At 36.4% G+C, this 19,243-nt stretch overlaps 1 protein-coding gene across 2 annotated transcripts; it reads right to left on the bottom strand.

Annotated features, from left to right (window-relative positions):
- Positions 1-803: 803 nt before the first annotated feature.
- Positions 804-18,889, bottom strand: ptpn22 (protein tyrosine phosphatase non-receptor type 22). Of its 2 annotated transcripts, none has more exons than XM_059527905.1 (28): positions 18,426-18,889; positions 15,460-15,568; positions 14,193-14,269; positions 13,936-14,031; positions 13,779-13,817; positions 13,424-13,495; positions 12,548-12,607; positions 11,884-12,026; positions 11,646-11,712; positions 11,481-11,558; positions 11,313-11,393; positions 11,011-11,126; positions 6,564-7,129; positions 6,379-6,468; positions 5,643-5,720; positions 5,491-5,562; positions 5,278-5,405; positions 5,144-5,171; positions 4,948-5,022; positions 4,051-4,107; positions 3,878-3,940; positions 3,661-3,791; positions 3,208-3,235; positions 2,971-3,051; positions 2,757-2,887; positions 1,549-1,579; positions 1,343-1,453; positions 804-1,143 (listed from the first exon to the last, which is right to left on the bottom strand). In XM_059527905.1, exons 1-28 carry the CDS (start codon positions 18,525-18,527, stop codon positions 1,082-1,084), a joined length of 2,772 nt encoding a protein of 923 aa, XP_059383888.1. In that variant the 5' UTR covers positions 18,528-18,889; the 3' UTR covers positions 804-1,081. The 2 variants fall into 2 exon arrangements, with proteins under 2 accessions (XP_059383888.1, XP_059383889.1); XM_059527906.1 differs by having other exon boundaries at positions 2,971-3,033; positions 18,426-18,888.
- Positions 18,890-19,243: the final 354 nt, after the last annotated feature.

Below are 19,243 nucleotides of genomic sequence, written 5' to 3'. Positions count from 1 at the left end.
GATTAACAATTTTGCTTAATGAAAGAAAAGATCATTTCATTCTTTCATCCAGAATACTTAAGATTGCTTTAAGATGTCTTTATTGGTGTCTTTAACACCAATCCATTGAGATAAATCTTCCCATATGTTGAGTTTCAGACATGTTTTCCGCTCCGCATCACACTAAAATGCTTTTATACCTTACAGTTTCATGTTATATTGAAATAAACATGATGTTTAGTGTTCTTTGTTTCTTCTCAATTTTGGCAGCTAGTTTTCTTTTTTTGTGTTAAACAGGTTTCGATGGTCATTTGTAATATAGGAAAAATCCACTTAGGGATCAAGGCATGCTCTGTGTGTTTGATTCATTATTTGCTCTGTTTGATATCTGTATAAAGTTTTTCGATTTCATCGATTTTTAAAGACTAATTAGACGGTCAATTATGAACATAGTCAAAGTAATGTTTTGTAAATGCTAAGTTACATTTAATAGAACTGTCATGTGGATCTTTTCAATTGTGTAAAAATGCAATGGAATGCATAGACTTTTCTGTATTTTTTTAAATAAACCATTTTATGAGTGTAAAAAAAGTGTTTCACTGCATCAGAAATGGAAAAGATACAAGTAAAGGGCAGAGGTAAATACGGTCACAAAACAAACTTGACAATAGAAATTTACAATCATTTTCGTCCCTTTCAGATCCAACGTTTTCAAGTCCAACGTTGTGTGTGACATGGAAAGCTTGATTGACCATGGTGACCTGCAGCACTATATATCATAAAAGACATTTAAAAGTTACCTATGAGATTACAGAAGAGTCTACTTTTCAGTACATTCATCCCCTTTATTTTCTTGTCTTTAGTTACACATCTGTAATCATTTATATACATTTTAGTTGCATAAGGGTTGCAACAAACTTCAATATTTAAAGTCCAAAAAAAGCAATTAGTCATTGCCAAAAGCCCAGTCTTTATATATGTTCATCTCTTGAGTGAGGTGGTGAGGTCCGTTGTTGTGCTTCTGAGAAAACTTTGCTCAGTAAATCCTCTTTTGAACTGTCCTGTGAGGCTGTTTTCCTTTTCTTTCACCTTCAGCATGGACTTAGACCCATGTTTCTGGCTTATTTCGTGGGCCTTTTGGCTTTCCAAAACGAGATCCAAAAGCTGTGGAGTAACGTTATAAAAATAAAAAAAAGTGTCACTGCGCGAGAGAGCCTACAGGCCAGGAATCAACAAGAACTGAAGAAATATTAAATAGAGTAGCTCCATCTTGTGGCAGCTTTTAAACTCTCAGAACGTCAGTTTGGAAGCATACTGTGTTTGGTTATTTAAAAATATATAAAAAGGTGGGGCGATATCTTACAAAATAAGAATCCAACAGCGGCACCATAGGGTGGTGGAGCAGACTGAGGCGGGGCTGGAGACTGGCCTGAAGGTGGCGCTGGGGGCGGGATCGGGGGCGGGGCCAATTTTGCTGCAAATGACAGTTACATGACGTTCAAGCCACACACAGCTAATTTGTCCTTGTTTATTTTAATAGAATTAGTGGTAAGTGGTTATTATACATACTCTTCGGTTTTCCTTTCAGAAACTTAATACTCTGTAACAAAAGAAAATATCTATTGACATTTATAATATTTATATACGTTTTTACATACGCTAAAAATATGCTTTTATCCAAAGCAACAGTGACTGTTCACATGAGAGGCCATTCACATAGATGTGATTTAACTGAAAAATGTCTGCGCCGGGTAGTGGGAAAACAAAAAATTAAGCCATAGAGATGCGATTTTTGTTTTGTTTTTTATTTTTAGAGTTTAACTGCTTTTAACTTGAGCACAACGTTTTGCGGGAGATACTGCAAAAGATGCAAGCATTATAATCAAACAAGTCTATTTCTTAAGACATGTGTTTTTTAAAAGTTCAACTACTTTTAAGTTCAGTTATGCGTCAAACTTGTCTGCCTTGTGCACGTTTACATATAAGTATGATGGGAATGCAGCGCATTGGAATGCAAAAATGTGTTCTGTTTGAACGGCCCTTAAGGGGATAGTTCACCCAAAAATGAAAATTCTGTCATTAATTACACACCTTCATGTCGTTCCAAATCCCATTTTTTGATCCAATCTGAGATCTCTTTGACCCTCTGTAGACAGCAATGCAATTGCAGTGTTCCCAGATCCAGAAATGTAGCAAGGACATAGTCCATGTGACATCAATGATTCAACTGTAATTTTACAAAGCTACAAAAATATTTTTTGTGTGCAAAGAAAACAATAATAATCAACAATTCTTCTCCCAGAGTTACAGTCTACTGCCATTTCGCAGAGTACCCCAGAACCATTAAAACTGTTTAAGTTCAACATGTTTTCACTGCTACTGAACATTAAACATGTTATTATTGTTTTCATTGTACACAATAAGTATTCTCATAGCTTTGTAAGCGTAGTAAGCATAGTGAGCATGGTTTAATGCAAAACGTGTTGTGTATGAACTGCCACTAATCAGTTTTGGTGGTTAAAAATGCGAGGTAAGGAGCGAGTTTTTAAAAGTTAAACTAAAGAAAAACTATGGAAAAGTTGTGCAATGGAATACAATAAAACACTGTGTGAATGGCCCCTTTAAAGTGCATTCAAGGCAGGTTTTTTTTTTTAGTTTGTGTGTTCAGTGGGAAACATATAATACAAAATAAATTTGCCATCAGTAACCTAAATTTTACATGCTAATTATGCCATGCACTTTACATGTAACAAATACAGAGACTTCAGAAGGTGAACCTTGGTCCTGGCCTTGCTGACCAGTGAAGTTTTCTCTCCTTCCTTGTCCGACTGGATCTCTGTTGGTCCTGTTGCTGCCGGCTGGCTGCTGGGTGCCTTCTGGTGCTCTACTGTATTAGCCACAGGGCAAACTAAACAAAGGTTATGTAGTAATTGTTATGCAGTTTCATGAACTGACTTCAATCACTGTTAAGGGATACTTGGTGTCACTCACCTCGGCCCCCAGTTTCTACAGCTACAGCGACAGGCGGAGTCAGCAGAGCCACAGATAGAGATTCTGTAAAATTAAACACAGCTCACATAGATCCAATAATAGTGAGGCCTCTTTTTTGTCTCTGTCGCACATTGACAAACTACACTGCAGTGCACTAGAGAGGGCAAATTTGCTTGTTATGTTGTAATGACACTAGTGACTGAAGTGTGGGAGGACACAATGGAAACACCAGCCTACCTTGTTTTGAACTTTTTGATCTGACGCTCTGTTAGAAAACGACACATTTTGGCAAGAATGAGTCAATCAATGATCATACAATTGGAAAATAATTACACAGCATTTCTGTACAGCTTAAATTAGAGGTATGTTTCTTCTAGATCAGGGGTGCCCAAACTCGGTCCTGGAGGGCTGAGGCCCTGCAGAGTTTGGACCCAACCCCAATTAGACACACCTGAACCAGCCAATCAAGCTCTTACTAGGCATACTAGAAAGGTGTGTTCCCGGCAGGTGTGTTGAGGCAAGTTGCAGCTAAACTCTGTAGGACCTCGGCCCTCCAAGATTGAATTTGGGCACTCCTGTTCTAGATCATGTTTATATGCTTTACTCCTAAATGTTGATAAAATTCGCTTTTAGTATATAGTGAGTATAAATTCTGTAGGCTAGTAATAGTTTAAAGGTAAATAAGGTAACCTTGCTTCGGCTCCAAGAATGATCCAGGGATGATCTGGGCTGAGAGCTGCCTGACCATTCAGAAGACGTGCCCACTCTCAGTCTCTGCTGCTCTTCCTCGGCTGGCTGACAGGGGGCGCTGCTGTCGGCCACTTTAATGAAGAAAAAAAATCCCTAGATTTTCAGCTTGTTAATTAAATAAAGTTTTCCTGTATACTGTAAGTTCTGTATACTGCACCTTTCTCCGTGGGAAAAATGAAAGACTCTGGAGTTCTTTCAGGAAGTGGTGGAGTTACACTTTCTATATGAAACAAAACGTAGTGTGAGTTTTGTAGAATATCTGAATCAGCGAAAATATGTTGAAGATTATAAATTGAACAGTTACACAATGGAGTATGTGATACACAGTACCTGTGCCAGGAACTGAGTTGAATGCCTGCTCACGTGGTGTTGGGGTGTGTAGAGATTCTAAAGTTAAAAATAGGAAGTAAATATAGCCTATATTAAAACGATCAACCAAAATGGCACTGACAGAACTTCCTTAAACTCCTAGTTGTTTTAGAACAAGTATATAATAGAGAAAGAACGTTACAGTGTTGCCATTGACCTTTAAGCCACTTGGATTTCTACTTTATTTAAAATGTCCTAAGAACCAATTATAAATTATGTAAAAATCTAAATTTATGTAAAAAAAAAGTGTTAAACAATCGGCAGGTATTTTAATACATTCTTGTGAATGTTGTTATTCAAAAAAAAAAAAAAAAGACTCGTTTGGATTTGTTTACTGATTCATGTCTTGTCTTTTTCTGTAAATTACATTATTACGTCCACTAAAAGATTGCTCAGTTCACAACACCAGTGCTTCATCACAAAGGCGGCTAAACAATAATTGAACAGTATGACGCCTATCTTTGAAACAAGAGGTAAGTGAACACAAGGACAGTCATTATTCATGAAATATGCGATGATAAAGTGTATTTATTTTGAGCGACCACTTCAGCTAGCATTCAGCTCAGATATTAATGTTGTAGGCTACGTAAGGTTGCGTCACCTAGCTTCCTTCCTCGACTCCCAAAATTCTACATTTGTGAGGGTTTGTATGTTATCTTGTTTGCAGTTTTTTTTTTTTTGTAGTCATTGTTGAAGGTAGACACATTTTAAAATTGCCTTAGATATGCATGTGTAAATATGGCATGTTTTCACTTGGTTAATGTCACATAGCTTTAACACCATATATATAACTGTGAATTTCTGCAGAATATATTGAAAGTTAAATTTGTACTGTACACTATTCCTGTTAAGCCTTACCCTGAGGTTGTTTGTACATTAGGGGAGGAGGACTGTGACTTGTGATCAGAATAGGACTGAGTGGAGCAGATGATGCTGCAGCAAAAAAATAAAAAATAAATTGAGGAAGATGTCAAATAAGTGTAGCCAGAATTAATATCTTACTGGTTTGCCTTTTCTATGACTTAGAAATCCTAAATATATATGACTGACTTACCAGGAAGTGACATTCTAAGTTTTAAGCTCTGGAATATAGAAAATAATTGTATTTGTGATTATATTGTTTAGGCTGGTGTGTTCTATTAATATTCTGAAATTATTCATCAGGGTGTACACCCTGCATCTTCTCACCTTGCTTCTGGACCAAGATCGCTTCATGTCTGTCTGAGCCTCATTTGTAGGCCCAGACCATTCTAGAGATTTCCCAACTCTCATTACAACATCCTGTGGCTTTTCCTGTGTCATGTTTTGGACCAAATCTGTTGAAAATTAGATGAAAGTTTGATTCAGAGAATGTACAAAGAAGGACATGAAATGTGTTATAGATGCCCATCATTATCATACCCTCATCTGTGGCCATTTCAAAAGACTCTGGAGTTCTCTCAGGCAGTGGGGGCACAGGTGAAGGTGGGGTATCTTTTTAGAGAAAACGTGAACATTTACAGGTGCTGTCCATCAAATCTAGACACAAATTTTCAAGTGTGCATAATTCTCACCTTTGTTGACGCTCTCGGATTCTGAGCTGGTTGTTGTTGGGATCACCAGTGTCAACATTTCAGTGTTTTCACTGATATCTGGAAACAAAACCACATACAGTATTGTGATATAGATTTAAAAAATCTTTTACTTTCTTTAAATTAATAGAAAATGTACTGGAGCAATTTGTATGCCTTGAAATCTCAGTTTATGTAAGTGAGAACAAGTGTTGTTGTTGTTACTATAACTAATAAATCTATTATTAAAACCATTTTCTGTGACTGAAATAAAGTTAAAATAACAGAAGATTTAAATATTAGATATAAATATTAGTACTAACATTTCAATAACACTTTTCATGAAGCCTATATAATAATTGTAACCACAGTTATAAAACCTAATAATACTTAATTTTAAGATCTTTAGAAAGTATGATGCATAAAAATTCATGATAAACAGTGGAATCCGCAAACGTTATAAAGATATTTCCGTTTATTATGAATACCTTAATGATGCGTTATACACGAAGGCTTTAAGTGTTACCAAATTACTGAAACTAAAACTTAAATAAAATCAATTAAAACTAAACAGAAATATTTAAAGTGAGATCTAATAAAAATGACAAGAGCACCTAAAATTAAACTAATATAAAATGAAAGGCAGTTCATGATATTAATAAAAATACTTTAATAGTACATAAGATACAACTAAAATAGCATGGGGAGGATAGATATTTAGACCTTAAATTGGACTAACCGTTCATTTCATCTGCCAGTATGAATGACTCTGGGGTTCGCTCTGGCAAAGGAGGAGGAGATTCTTCATCAGCTGAAGGTTTATTTGCACCTTTATGCAAATTATAACACAGGAAAGTATCATAAGTGATGCATCATTAATAGTTTTCAGAAATCAATTGCTAAAATAGCCATAGGTTTTCATACCTTTGTCATGTTTTGGCAGTTCTAACACCTGATTATTAAGGGTTAAACTAGGTATTGTGAAACAAGGGTTCTCCATCAGTGCTACATGAATTATAGAGTCTATAACACTGTGATTGTTGCAAACCGGCGGAGACTCAGGGCCAAAATAAGGATCTTCCACAGTGTAACAGACTGTGCTGGGGATGATAGGGTTGTGGTCTGTGGCAGCAGGACTGATATCTTGGTTTTCTGCACACTCCAGATGTTTCATACTTGGCCTCAGCTCCTGTTCTAGGCTGATGGGATAGTTTGAGGACGCAGCGTGGATGAGATCAGTGTTGAAGCTGGTGGATGACTCAGTTCTTTGAGATCCACAGGTTGTTAAATCTGTTTGAGGAGTTGCTGCTCTGAATGACCTCTGATCTGTAATCTGGCTCCATACACCCATTGTATTGAGCATGTCTGCAGGATTGAGTTTTGTGGGGATGAACTCTTGACTGAATGGTTCTGAATGAGACTGTGACCAAGAGGGGACATTGTGTGTGATGTGATTGAGTTCATTTATAGGGATTTCCATCTCGTTATTCCTATCAAAACAGTAAAAAAAAATTATGATCAAGAATGCCACAAAGACAGTCGCAATGTGTCTTAAGATAGGTTTACAATTGTAGTTTGGTTCTTTTGGTCCAAAAAAGAATTATACATTTAGTCCTAGTTTGTTTAGCGTTCACACTGTCATTTTTTCAAACTGAACCCAAAGATACAACATAAAAGGCATAAGGATACACATCCTGTCCCTGTGTTGTTTAGATGTATTTGGTCTGCATTGCAATAATATTTCAGTGAAACTGCACCAATCATTGGGCCTGTCCCAGTACCCACAATTATTATCTCGGCCACTTGAGAATGCATACATGCAACAGAAAATAAGTGCAACAGACTGCCCCAGATCTGAAAAACGATAAAGCTCAGTGCCCTTGATGCACGCTAAATCTCTAATACCGCTTTGGTGTGGTATTTGAGGCTAAGTGTAACACACCATGTTTAGGGTCAAACACTAAAGCTTTCCAGTGCAAGTTAAATTACTTTGATATGACATGATTTGGTAGTAAAAAAATAAGTGTTGTAAACTGAATTGTTGCAAAGATAAGTATGTATATTTTTGTAAAATATTTGCAACTGTTTTTTTTATCACTTAAAGGCATAGTTCATCCAAAAAGTTAAATGACCCTATAATTTTCTCACCCTCAAGCCATCTTAGATGTATATGACTTTCTTCTTTTAGATGAATACAGTTGGAGTTATGTTAAAAAATGTCCTGGCTCTCCCAAGCTTTATAATGGTAGTGAATGGTGGTCGAGATTTAAAAGCAAAATAAATGATGTAGGACGTGACAAACAGGGAAGTGTAGACGAGAGAGCAAAACAAAACACTGGTCACGAATTAGAAGTACAAAACAAGGATTTGTAAATAAAAAATATTGGAGGATTTCAATTAGAGCTGAAACAACGAATCGATTTAATCGATTAAAATCTATTATTAAAATAGTTGTCAACTAATTTAGTCATCGAATCGTTGCTAAATAACTTATTTGCCGTAAGCGGCTCATTTCGTGCATATTTCAAATCTGCGGTGACCAAAGTGTGGCAGTAATGAGCCACCGGAGGTTTTACTCAGCCAGTACAACAGGAGAAGTAGCGAATAGCCAATAGCTGGCCTCGTTTTATGTCACGTGCTTCCCGAAACAGCGTCTCTGCAGCATTCAGTGGGATGTGGGAGTACTTTACTTTGAGCCTTCAAAAAATAAGATTAACCTGTAAACGCTGCACTACTGAACTGTTTAAGGGGACGTTCACATATCGCGTCTTTTGCGCGCTCATGTTCGTTATTTTCCAATGTAGGCGCGCAGTATGCGCGCTCATAATGGAAGCAGCGCGGTCGCGACGCGCCCGTTTTTCCAGGCGCGTCCGCACAGCATCGAGTTAAAAACATTTCAACTTTTCAGAATGCGGCAAGCGCACCGCGGGTCATGTGACAAGAACTAAATAATCAGCTTCATCCTTTCCCGTAACAACGTTTAAAGCTAAGCCAAGATGAAGGAACAGCTGATCATAGCTGTATATGGATTTCCATTTTGAAATAAATTTAGTAGCAAAGCTACTGCAAGCGATTTTTAGAGCTGCAAATTCATTTATCCTTTGCTGAAATTTCCGCGTTCAAGGAGAGAGCACGTCATGGGGCGCTTCTGCCCAAGCGCTTTGGAAAGGAGGAGAAAGCGGTGCGCCTAGCGTTTTCCACGCGTTTTTAGGCGCGATATGTGAACGGCCCTTAAGACTTTTATTTGTGCAGATTCTCCAGTACAATGTTATTTGCAAATGTTTAGTCGTAAATGCTGATAACATTGCTTTTTAACAGTTAACATTTAAAGCTTTACAAACATGTTCTGTGATCAGTTTGTCGTTTACCAGTTCATAATTCAGTCGTGCAGCTTAATTATGACTGAATGAGAGAGGTAAATGTTTAAAGATATTTGAAATGCACTTTTTTTTTCTAAGTATTCACTGCTCTTTTTCACACAGCAGGTTTTTTGTGTGTGTCCAATTTTTTTTTCTGGACAACCTTCTGATGGATTTTACTTTAAATTGTGAGTTCCATTCAGGTTTCATGCCATTGGCACTTTATTCGAAGGATCGTTTACAATTTCACAGCATAAGCTATAAAGCTGTTTCCCAGTAAATAATAAAATACAACGCACTGCAATCTTATTCTGTTTTATCCTTATTCTTCGTGAAAATATGTTCTGAAAGATTCCTTAATAAGCTTTGTTTGGGATGTTAAACTACTTTAGGAGCTCAAAGGACTGCCATGGTGAAAACATTATTTGAAATCTCCTTGTGAAATTTGAATATGGGTCAGTGTTCTGATTGCAGAAGAGTTCAACAAAAGGATTACTAACACATAATAAAACAACTCCAGGTATATTTTTGATGAGGATATGACAATGCAAATTGGTTAAAATCTCTTAAAAATCTATGCTGAATGATAAAGACCCTTTATTAATAATTTACTTGGGGGTGGAAAAAAACTAAAATATAAGTACATAAACCGATTAATCGTAAAAATAATCGACAGATTAATCAATTATCAAAATAATCGTTAGTTGCAGCCCTAATTTCAATATAAGCCAAAAGGGAGACTGGTTTTCCTGTGCTGTATACAAAACTTAATTTTTGGTTCGAACCACAAAAATTCTGAAGATAATTTTTTTTAGCACAAAGAACTGAAAATCTAAACGTGTAAATAAAGCTTTGTAAAATAAAAATAAAAATCATATCTTTACAGCACTATGATTTACAGCATGATGTAATGTGTTCCATCAGGTAATAAAAATTTTACACATGCTTGTTTACACCCACTTGGGTCAAATACAGGAAATACATAATGTTAGTACTTAGTAGACAAGTGTTCAAGTGCAAAGACTGCAAATGTGGGTATTGGGACAGGCTTATTATTAGGGGCCAAGCACCGAAGGTGCTTAGGCACCTATTGTATCTGTTAGAGTGATTTTTTTCTTCATCGTCGTCTTCTTCTTCCGCCACAAGTCTGTGGCAGCCCATAGAACCGATTGCAGGAAAGTTGTGAACTTTGGCACACTGATAGAGGACAGTGAGTAAAGTCACCATTGCAAATTTGGAGTCTCTAACTCAAACTCTCTAGTGCCATCACTTGTCCAAATTTGCATTGATGTTTATACTAATAACTTTTGGCTCATTCCGAGTTGAATGAACTCCAAAATTAAAAAATCACAAGGTTTAATTTTTTCGCTATTTTTAATTGTCCATAAAACCTACTTTTTGCGAACTCATCCTAGGCCATTGCACCAATTGTCACAAAAATGTAACCAGATTATCTTCAGACCATGCTGGCAAAAAATTCTGGAATTCAAGTTGATTCGTCCAACCATTCTTGAATAACACACAAAAGAATTCTACAATAACCATGCAAAAATACATGTGAGGCTATATCTCCACAACGCTTAGGCATATTGAGACCAAACTTGGTGTGTGTTATAACAAGCATGACCTGAGACTACCTGCGGTGTTTCGGCACTGTGCCACCTAGTGGTCAGGATATGGAAAATGAATTTTTTCTTCTTATAACTTCTGAATGGTTGGGCCAAAAATGACAAAACTGTTCTCTTTAGATTCGATGCATCATGCCAAGTCAAATGATATCCAATTTTCCCATGTCAACCATTTTGGGCGTCGGCCATTTTGAATTTGGTCATAAAATGCTATAATTTACGAACGCAATGACATATCGTTACGAAACTCTGTAAGTTTGTAAAAATTGTAATTTATTCACCTGCAGGAAGGTGAATAAATGATGAAAGAATTAATTAAATTTTTGGCTGAACTATTCCTTTAAAATTTGTATACATTTTATTAAAATGAGAAATTCTTAATACCTGCGCTCCATATCAATCAATCCTCTGAAGTCTGTCCCAGTCTCTGATTCAGAGTCGCTGAAATCCATGAGCTCACTTCCACTGCTTAAGGTGACGGGAGAAGAGGAAGCTGGGACCTGATTGATAATCAAATTAAATTTTTCACAGAACAATGCAAAAAAAAAAAAGCTGCTTGCCATATAAATGCTCTGACTATATTGTATAATCTGTCATAACTGTGAAGCAAAATCAGTGAGAAATCAAATTATGTATTTATATATTTGTGTAAATAAAGAATAAGTAATAATGATGGCATATCTAACCTCTCTGTTTGATTCATCTATTGCTGCCAGATATCTCTCCAACAGCAATTTGATGGTCCTGTATACTAGTTCATATTGTTCCTAGGAGGAGAAGAAATTATCATTAGGTAAATGGAGACTATGGTTTTTATTGGTTATGGTAATTTAGGGAGAAACTAAGCTGTTTACCTTAGTCTGAACCACAGAGGGCCTCTGTGTGCGCATGTCCTTTACCAGTTCAAAGATACTGAAATCCTCTGGTATCATCTAAACAAGAGCAAATAAGATCGCCACCTTGTCTGAAAATTGATGATATTTTTTCAGTATAATGAAAGTTCAGGAAGATGTTTTTACCTGTCTCTTCAATAGATTCCAGGTATAGTCAATGGCACACAATGCACCTGTTCTTCCACAGCCTGCACTGCAAATCCAAGAGTTTCAAGAGAATGAGCCTCAGTGAAAACACAATTCTTTCATCTCACTTTTGAAAAACTTAGGTTGATAGTACCTTGAGAGTAGCTTGATTTACCCTCAAATGCAATCATTGCAAAGTCAAACCTAACAGTCAATTCCAGCAGATACAGGTGTTTACCTGCAGTGAATGCAGATGGGAATCTCATCATGATCCTGGTAAATCCGCATGTCCTGCAGCAGCTCCAGGATGGCAGGAATGGAGTCGGGTACTCCGTGGTCTGGCCAGTTCACATAGTGCAGCTGCTTCAGTGTCCGAGACTCCTGGAAATAACCGGTGGAATGTAGACTGTTTGTTTGTTTCTGTTAACCTGGTTTCTAGTTTTTAAACCACCATATTTTGGTGGTTTTCTTTCATCGCCACAAAACCTGTCTGTCTTTATGTTTGTTCCACTACAATGTCAGCAAATTCTCAGAACTTTTTGACTATTCAAGCTGAATACTGCATACTCTTACGCAATGACATTTTCAAGAACAAAAAAAAAAACATGTTTGGACGAGTCATAGGTCACTGCAACATAATGTTTAACTTATGTTTAAGCAGTATTTTTAAAATTCATTAAACTTGACTGAAGTGGGAACACAACCAGCGATCAGTTTATAATTGCAAACAACTAATCATTCAGGACAATGGGGGGAAAAAAAGTTTTTTTATATGGTTTTATTTTAAAAGCAAGGAGGAAAAAAGTATAAATTAAATTTTGTATAAACTATAAAGACGTTAAAGGGTTAGCTTTGAATATTATTCAGTTAGTTGAAATTAAGATCATTGAAATGTCACTTACTTGTTTAAATGTCACCTTCAGTGTCCTTGTCAAATATTCTCCCTTATTCTCATCAGACTCCTAAACAAAATCAAATGTGCATGACTGAATTTCAATAGTGAAAACTGATTAAAGATCTTAACTAGTGTTAAAAGGTGCAGAATAAATATGACATCGTTGTTTTTAAGGGATGCACCAATATAAAATTCTGGTTGACACAATAAGCTGATAACTATTTTCGACTATTTTGTCTAAATGAATAAATAAATAATAAACTTAAAATAAAAATGTTTAAGTTAATGTGCATGCAGCAAAAAATTTTTAAGTACAATGTGAAGCAACGTTTGAGATTGGCTAAAGATTATATTTAGAAGTTGTATTACATTACTAGTGTTTTAAAGATACACTTTACACTAAAAAACAAGATAAAAATCAATAGGAGAAAAAAAAATTTCTGCTAGGACATTATCCATTAAGTTTATAGAAATTTCTTTAACCCTAATTCATAATACGGGTGAAACGAGTAATAAATCAATACAAAAATTACTTCATATTAAAACCAACGTTTCTTAATGGAAATGAGTCCTACAAATTGAAAAAGGTAATCTAAAAGTAAAATTAAGACCATAGTATACCACTATCTAATATAGTACTGATAATTTGTCTTTTTTCTAATAAGTAACATTTTTGTTTGTTATAAATGTCAAAATATAAAGAAAACATAGTGATGTTGTGGAAGAAAGCAATGTGTTTTTTGTATCGTACATAGTGGTTCTAGATTTCGTGTTTTAGATACTGCGTGAATACTGAGAATCAGGCTTGAACATATGTGTGTGAGTTCAAATAAAACACAAGGACAGGAAGTGTGGTGTGAGTGAGGAAAGGGGTGTTTCTTACATAGTATATGGTAAAAGGCTCACACACAAACACACCATCCTTTGACTCTGGCCAGTAACGCTCACATTTTTTCTGAAAGAAAGAGTAAAAGCAGCATTCAATCTCAACTGCTCCCTTCTCTCTACGCTGTGAAAATGTATGCGCTGAGTGCATGGCAGCACTGTACTCGTATCAAACGTTTTGAAAGGGTGGGAGCTCAAGATAAAAAAAAAAAAAGAGGTTGAAGAAAATGTCAGGCTTGATGCAATTGCCTCACCATTCTGAGGCGAGAAGGATGTGGTTAATAAAAAAGATTTCTTTAAAACACAGTGACTGTCAACATTTCCCCTATAACACACTGTCAGTTAAAACTTACCCTTCCCATTTCAAACTCCCGGCAAGCCATCACAATAACCTGCAGAAAGAGAGATTCATTGTGTGATCTGACCGAAGCTCATCTAGCAGGTTGAACCTCTTTTCTACAGGAAGTGGAATGTGTGTGAAATGGTCATACGCTATAATCAAGCTCTCACCTGTACGTTGTATTCCCACAGCATCCTCCAGAAGTCAAGCACAGTGTTTGGCAGTGGGCCTTGTGTGGCAATATATGCCCTAGAGCCCAACACTCCCTGAAATAAATACAGGACAAAATGGCAATATTTACTGAATCCTGAACAGCACTGATATTTTGTTAGTCATTGCTGAAGCATGTTTTGTTGAATCTGATCAATGTATAGATCTCTTTGTGTTTAAATGTGTATAGCATGAGAGCTTTGTTGTGCTTCCTTACCTTAATAAAACTAGCATTGATGTAATCTGTGTCATGTTTGGAAGAGATGAGGGAGAGTTTTACTCTGCTGTGATCAACTGTGAAAAAATACAGCCGTCAGCATCTTTAGCACAGCTTATCTTCACAATCAACGCTTTTCGGGGTTTACATACAACTGCTGTTTTCACAAATCTTGTGTTAATCTCCTACATTTCTATCCATGTTTTTCTTTGGCTTTGTCTAATGTGATACAGTGCAGCATTTATAGTATAATATACACATACATCACACAGACGTCTATTTGATGTACGCATTTTCATTTAGAAGATGTTTTTAGGATGTTTGTTCCACTGCAATACACTTCTACGTTTCCTGTCAGATGTTAACTAGACATTTAGAGAAAATATCTATGATTTAGAAATGCTTGTAATTTTTACAGAATACTGACATAACATAAAACTAACAAAAACATTTATACATTTGACAGACAATTTTCTCACATTTATATAAGCTACAACTAAGAAAAACAACAAGCGGAGGTAATACTGTGAGAAGTGCTAACAATACAAAGTTCAGAATAGTACAAGCTTGAACAGGAAGAGACTAAGAAATAGCTGAATGACTGAAGTTTTTTGCAGTTGTGTGTTTAAAAACCCCCTGTTAATTGTAAATGGAAATTTTTAGTTTTGAAAAAAGTGTAATTTGCTGTAAAAAGGACATTACCAGAAGACCCACTATTCACATAAATATATTTTACATTTAAAATGTTTTTTTATTTTTGTTAACAGTGCATGAAAGTGTTACATTTTCTGTTATTTAGTTAATGTTTATGACGTTATTTTAGTGTTGTGTGTTACACTAGTGTTGTTTTGTCTCTGTGTGTATGATGTGTAAGCATTAGCCATGTATTGGACAAGCCACTATTTTGCCACCTGTATTATGTAGTTATCGGTATATTTTACAGTATAAGCAGATTTTGGTACTTCAAGCAGACTGGTATTTTAACATTCTATAACTTAATGAAATATATGGTTATAATGTAAAATATACACATGCACCAATATGTCATCCCATATGTATTTTTTATGCTGAATTTTCCCCCCTTAAATTTAACAGGATGCTTTTGCAGTGAATGTAAATCTGCTTGTTCATCAGATATTACTATACAGATATTAGCTTTCCAAATGTACAGTATGTGTTCTTTATTGTGTATAATATTTCATAGGAAATAGTACGGTACAGTACATTATGGTATACTGTAGTGTGTATAGTCAGATGTGATACTCACAGGGAACAATGTCTTTGTATCTGTTCTTCTTCGCATTTTCTTGTTTGTCCGCGGCTGTGGTGGGGTACGTCTTCTCGGCACGATATTTAGTAGACTGTCTCTTCAGTTTCTGTTTTGACCAAGTTACAGAAAATTCAGTTATGATTTTGAATCATTTTGTGCAGTAAAACTTTTCTTTTTTTTTTTCTTTTGGTCATTTTATTTTCTGCTTATATTGCAAATAGACCGTTCAGGGCAGAGATGTTAATACTGAAAATAATTATTTTAAAGACAGAGCCAAATGTGTTTCAGAAACTCTTATTTGTCATGTATTTGACATCTAATCTGTGATCTGAGACTATAAAACTCTACAGTTTGGAGGCCTGAGGTTAAGATCTGTGAAAACTAGTTAAGTCTGGCTGTGTATGCGCGAGTGAGTGTGACTGCCTCAATATTTGCATGTGGGATGTACCATCACTCTCCTGTGTGTGTCTCTACGCACAAGCACCTTGAACAGACCAACAGACTTTCCGACCACAGCTGAGCTTACGAGAAATTTGTGAGCCCAACAGACCATGAGCAAATATAGCAAGAGTGATTTGGATGGGATTTCTGAGATGAAACAATCAGGACTGCGTATGAGGAACCAGCCCATCCCACTGTGGGAAACCCTCATTTTCTGTCCAAGAGTTTTGTACAGTGAGACTGGACATTTCTCTACATACATGTCCCCTGTGTGGGTATAAATTGCAGTCCAGCATTGGGGCCAGTAGTTCTGTTCTCAGTGTGATGGGAGCTTAGGTTTCCACGCTCTGCCAAATAGACAGTTTCTCTTCCTGTAAACACTCCATTTGTATACGACTCAAATCACTACTCTGGCAGAAGTCTCTTTTGGCAGCGCTTTGATAGAGATAATAGAGCAGCATGTCTGAAAGTGCTTCTTTTTTTTTCATCGGAGTAGGAAGAGACCTCTTTATGCGATTGAGCAAGCAGACGGGGTCTTCCGAGGTCTTCCTCATGGCCTGGTTTCACATTGAGAAAATGAAAACACAAACTAGACACTTCGCAGCTGCTGACGACTATAAAAGACACTTTTTAGCATTCAGGCTGGACTAAAGAGCATGTTTTGTTCTGTAGGAACGCTGTAAAGCTGTAGTGGCAAAGACAGGCATAAATCGATTTGGTATTTCAGGGTTTAGCAAATACAGATGTGTACAGATGTGTCACTCTTTACTGAGTACATTAAGGATGGCATTTTAGCTAAAAATATAACTAAGATATAAGAGTGACATGTAACTTGGTGATACATTAAGCTTTTAAGCCTTAAAAATGGAGTGATGGTTGTTGTATGGCTGTCCAGAGTTGTAAGCTTTTTTTACAGCCAGGGTTTTAAAACATTTTGATGCTAATAACCCCAAACATGTAACCCCAAATAACCATAGAGTATACTTCCTAAAATATATTTGCTTAATATTTTCCTTTAAAGCCATACATTAATGTAATATGTGTCATACATTTACATAGATTAAATGTTTAGCATATGAAGTAAAAACATAGATAAAATCTTTTAGAAATTGGAACACTTTCATATATTAACTAATATATCAAGCCCTTACAGATATGTATATGTCCAGTGCTTAACAACTTCATTAAACCACCACCACCCAATGTAAAGTTTGTGCCACAGGTGCCCTAAACTAACAGTATTGCTATTTTATTACAGTATTTAATGTTTCTGTAATGGCTAATCCACCAGTATGTGTAAGCTCTTTAGTCACAGTAGTTTTTGTAATGCTATAATTTTCAAATGTACTGTTACTGAATGTATATTCACAAAATGCTCAATAATAGGCACAAATCTTTTGTGAGTCCCTAGTTTGGAAACCTTTGATTTAGAGGATATTCTGGCTAAGATGAAGTGTCTAAAAGTTCCCCTTCAGAACAATTTCCTCATAATGCTGCTTTGTAGACTCTAAGAAGCACACATTTGCTCCACTACCGTTAATGTAGAGGAACAGCACGGAACTAGCGATGCCAGTGCCATGAGTTTAGTTCCTAGTAAACACTGATAAGACACATGATTTTTTTTAAAGTTTGCATTGGATTAATTAAGGCGAAGAAATAGAAGTACTTCTATTCAAATACAATGTCCTTATATAAGCATACAGAGAGACACCACATTGTTTTTTGAAAACCACAGTCCATCCATCACTGCCTAACATCCTGTTTCACTCTAAGTGCACTGTAAGCTGATTTGAATGAAAGTGTCTGGCAAGTAAATAAATGTAAATGATAATAGGCCTAAAAATTTAATAAAATCGGTTTAAGCGAATTGGCATTTTTGCATTTTTCACTTTTGTATAAAGTTTTAATCAGCGAGTGACAGCTCAGGATGGGTCATGGGTAACTTCCTCTCAGTCACCCTGACTGTTCACATGGAACATCCAACAGTTGACATATGAGGGGAATAGCATATGAAGGTTATTTTGGAACACAAATCTAAGCAGAAGTGAGACAAACGACTACTTTGGGGTCCAAAAGTCCCTTTGTTGTAGACAGTCATCCATAGATTCAATAATAAATTAGTTTGGTAATAAATAACCACATCACATTAAAACTTATTGCACAAAAGCCTAAAGTAAGAGGCACTGTTTTAAGAAGAGGAAGTCCATGCTTAACCATTTAAGCCATTACCTCAACTCACTGCCCAGACATGTTTTAATTTTTATTTTACTTTTGGCACATGCAATGCTAATGTTTTTTGTATTATCACAGTTCATTAATTTACAAAATTTCCCATAGCCACACAAACATTGCATATAATGTAAAAAAGCAGGTTTGTTTTTAGCCTAGCATACAACTACCTCATACAGGTGTATGCTGGCTTCTTTTGCAACCTATGCACTGTCACATGACATGAATCTGAGAACGCACTTTCTTTTTCTCAAACAAAACCCTGACATCTTTAAATTTTTTTAATAACTTACCAAAAACTCTCCGGCAAAGCCGTTCTCTGCTCCTTCCTCTCCTGCTTCCTTGCTGGCGATTGTGGCCAATAGGTCCCTCAGAATGTGGGCTTGGGCATCCATGGCATGATGTGTGAGCAGCTTCCTCCGTCATGTCAGAGATAGGGGAGATCAGTGGGCTTCTGAAAGGAGTCCATCTTTCACTTTCTGTCTGTGTGCGTCTCTTGTAGGTCTGTAGCTGAGTTGAGGAACTGTGCGATGTGGCGTCACGGAAGCAGTGGCAGCAACAGTTCACAGGTTCTTTGGTCAGCTCGAAGTATCACTGGGACCCTCTCCGCCCTCCATCTCTAACTTCAGCTTCTCTCGCTTTTTTCATTGTTGCATATGTGTTTATTGTCTGTCTGTGGCCTTTTTCTCTCTGCCTGCTTGTTTCTTTCTGTCCAACACTTTGTAGCTCAAGGTCTTAGAGCCCATACCCCCACACAGGAAGCTTTTGTGGGTGGGTGTGCGCTTGTATGTAAAAAAAAGAATAGTGAGAAAGTCAGTCATTTGCTTCATTGTTGAAAGTGGCCAAGCCAGTTTGATGACATTTAAAACAGTTGTGGATGAACCAGAATTTAGAGAATGTGTTCATGTCGTCACACCAGAGAGAGATACTGTACTTATGTGGCTCTTGGAAAAAATGTATTCAGGTGGTTGACCTGATAATTCAGGCACTGGCAGAAGTGTCCCAATTGCAACGTGACATGCTTAAATGATATTAAAAAAAATTTTTTTCAAAATGTAATTCTTCAAAGATTTTTGTAATTCTTTTATAATTCTTAATTACTTTAAAACAG

Source organism: Carassius carassius, chromosome 37, assembly GCF_963082965.1.
Source record: "Carassius carassius chromosome 37, fCarCar2.1, whole genome shotgun sequence".
In the NCBI taxonomy this organism is placed as follows: Eukaryota; Metazoa; Chordata; class Actinopteri; order Cypriniformes; family Cyprinidae; genus Carassius; species Carassius carassius.
The sequence above is the reverse complement of the archived record's forward strand: the minus strand, read 5'-3'. Positions and strand labels throughout refer to the sequence as shown.

What these genes read in the sequence shown, in the direction of transcription:
- ptpn22 (XM_059527905.1), bottom strand. Translation starts at nt 18,527, where the DNA reads ATGGATGCCCAAGCCCACATTCTGAGGGACCTATTGGCCACAATCGCC. An exon ending in CCCATCTGCATTCACTGCAG is followed by an intron (nt 11,713 to 11,883) that starts GTAAACACCTGT and finishes TTGGATTTGCAG; the next exon opens with TGCAGGCTGTGGAAGAACAG. An exon ending in ATCAAAAAGTTCAAAACAAG is followed by an intron (nt 3,052 to 3,207) that starts GTAGGCTGGTGT and finishes GATCTATGTGAG; the next exon opens with CTGTGTTTAATTTTACAGAA.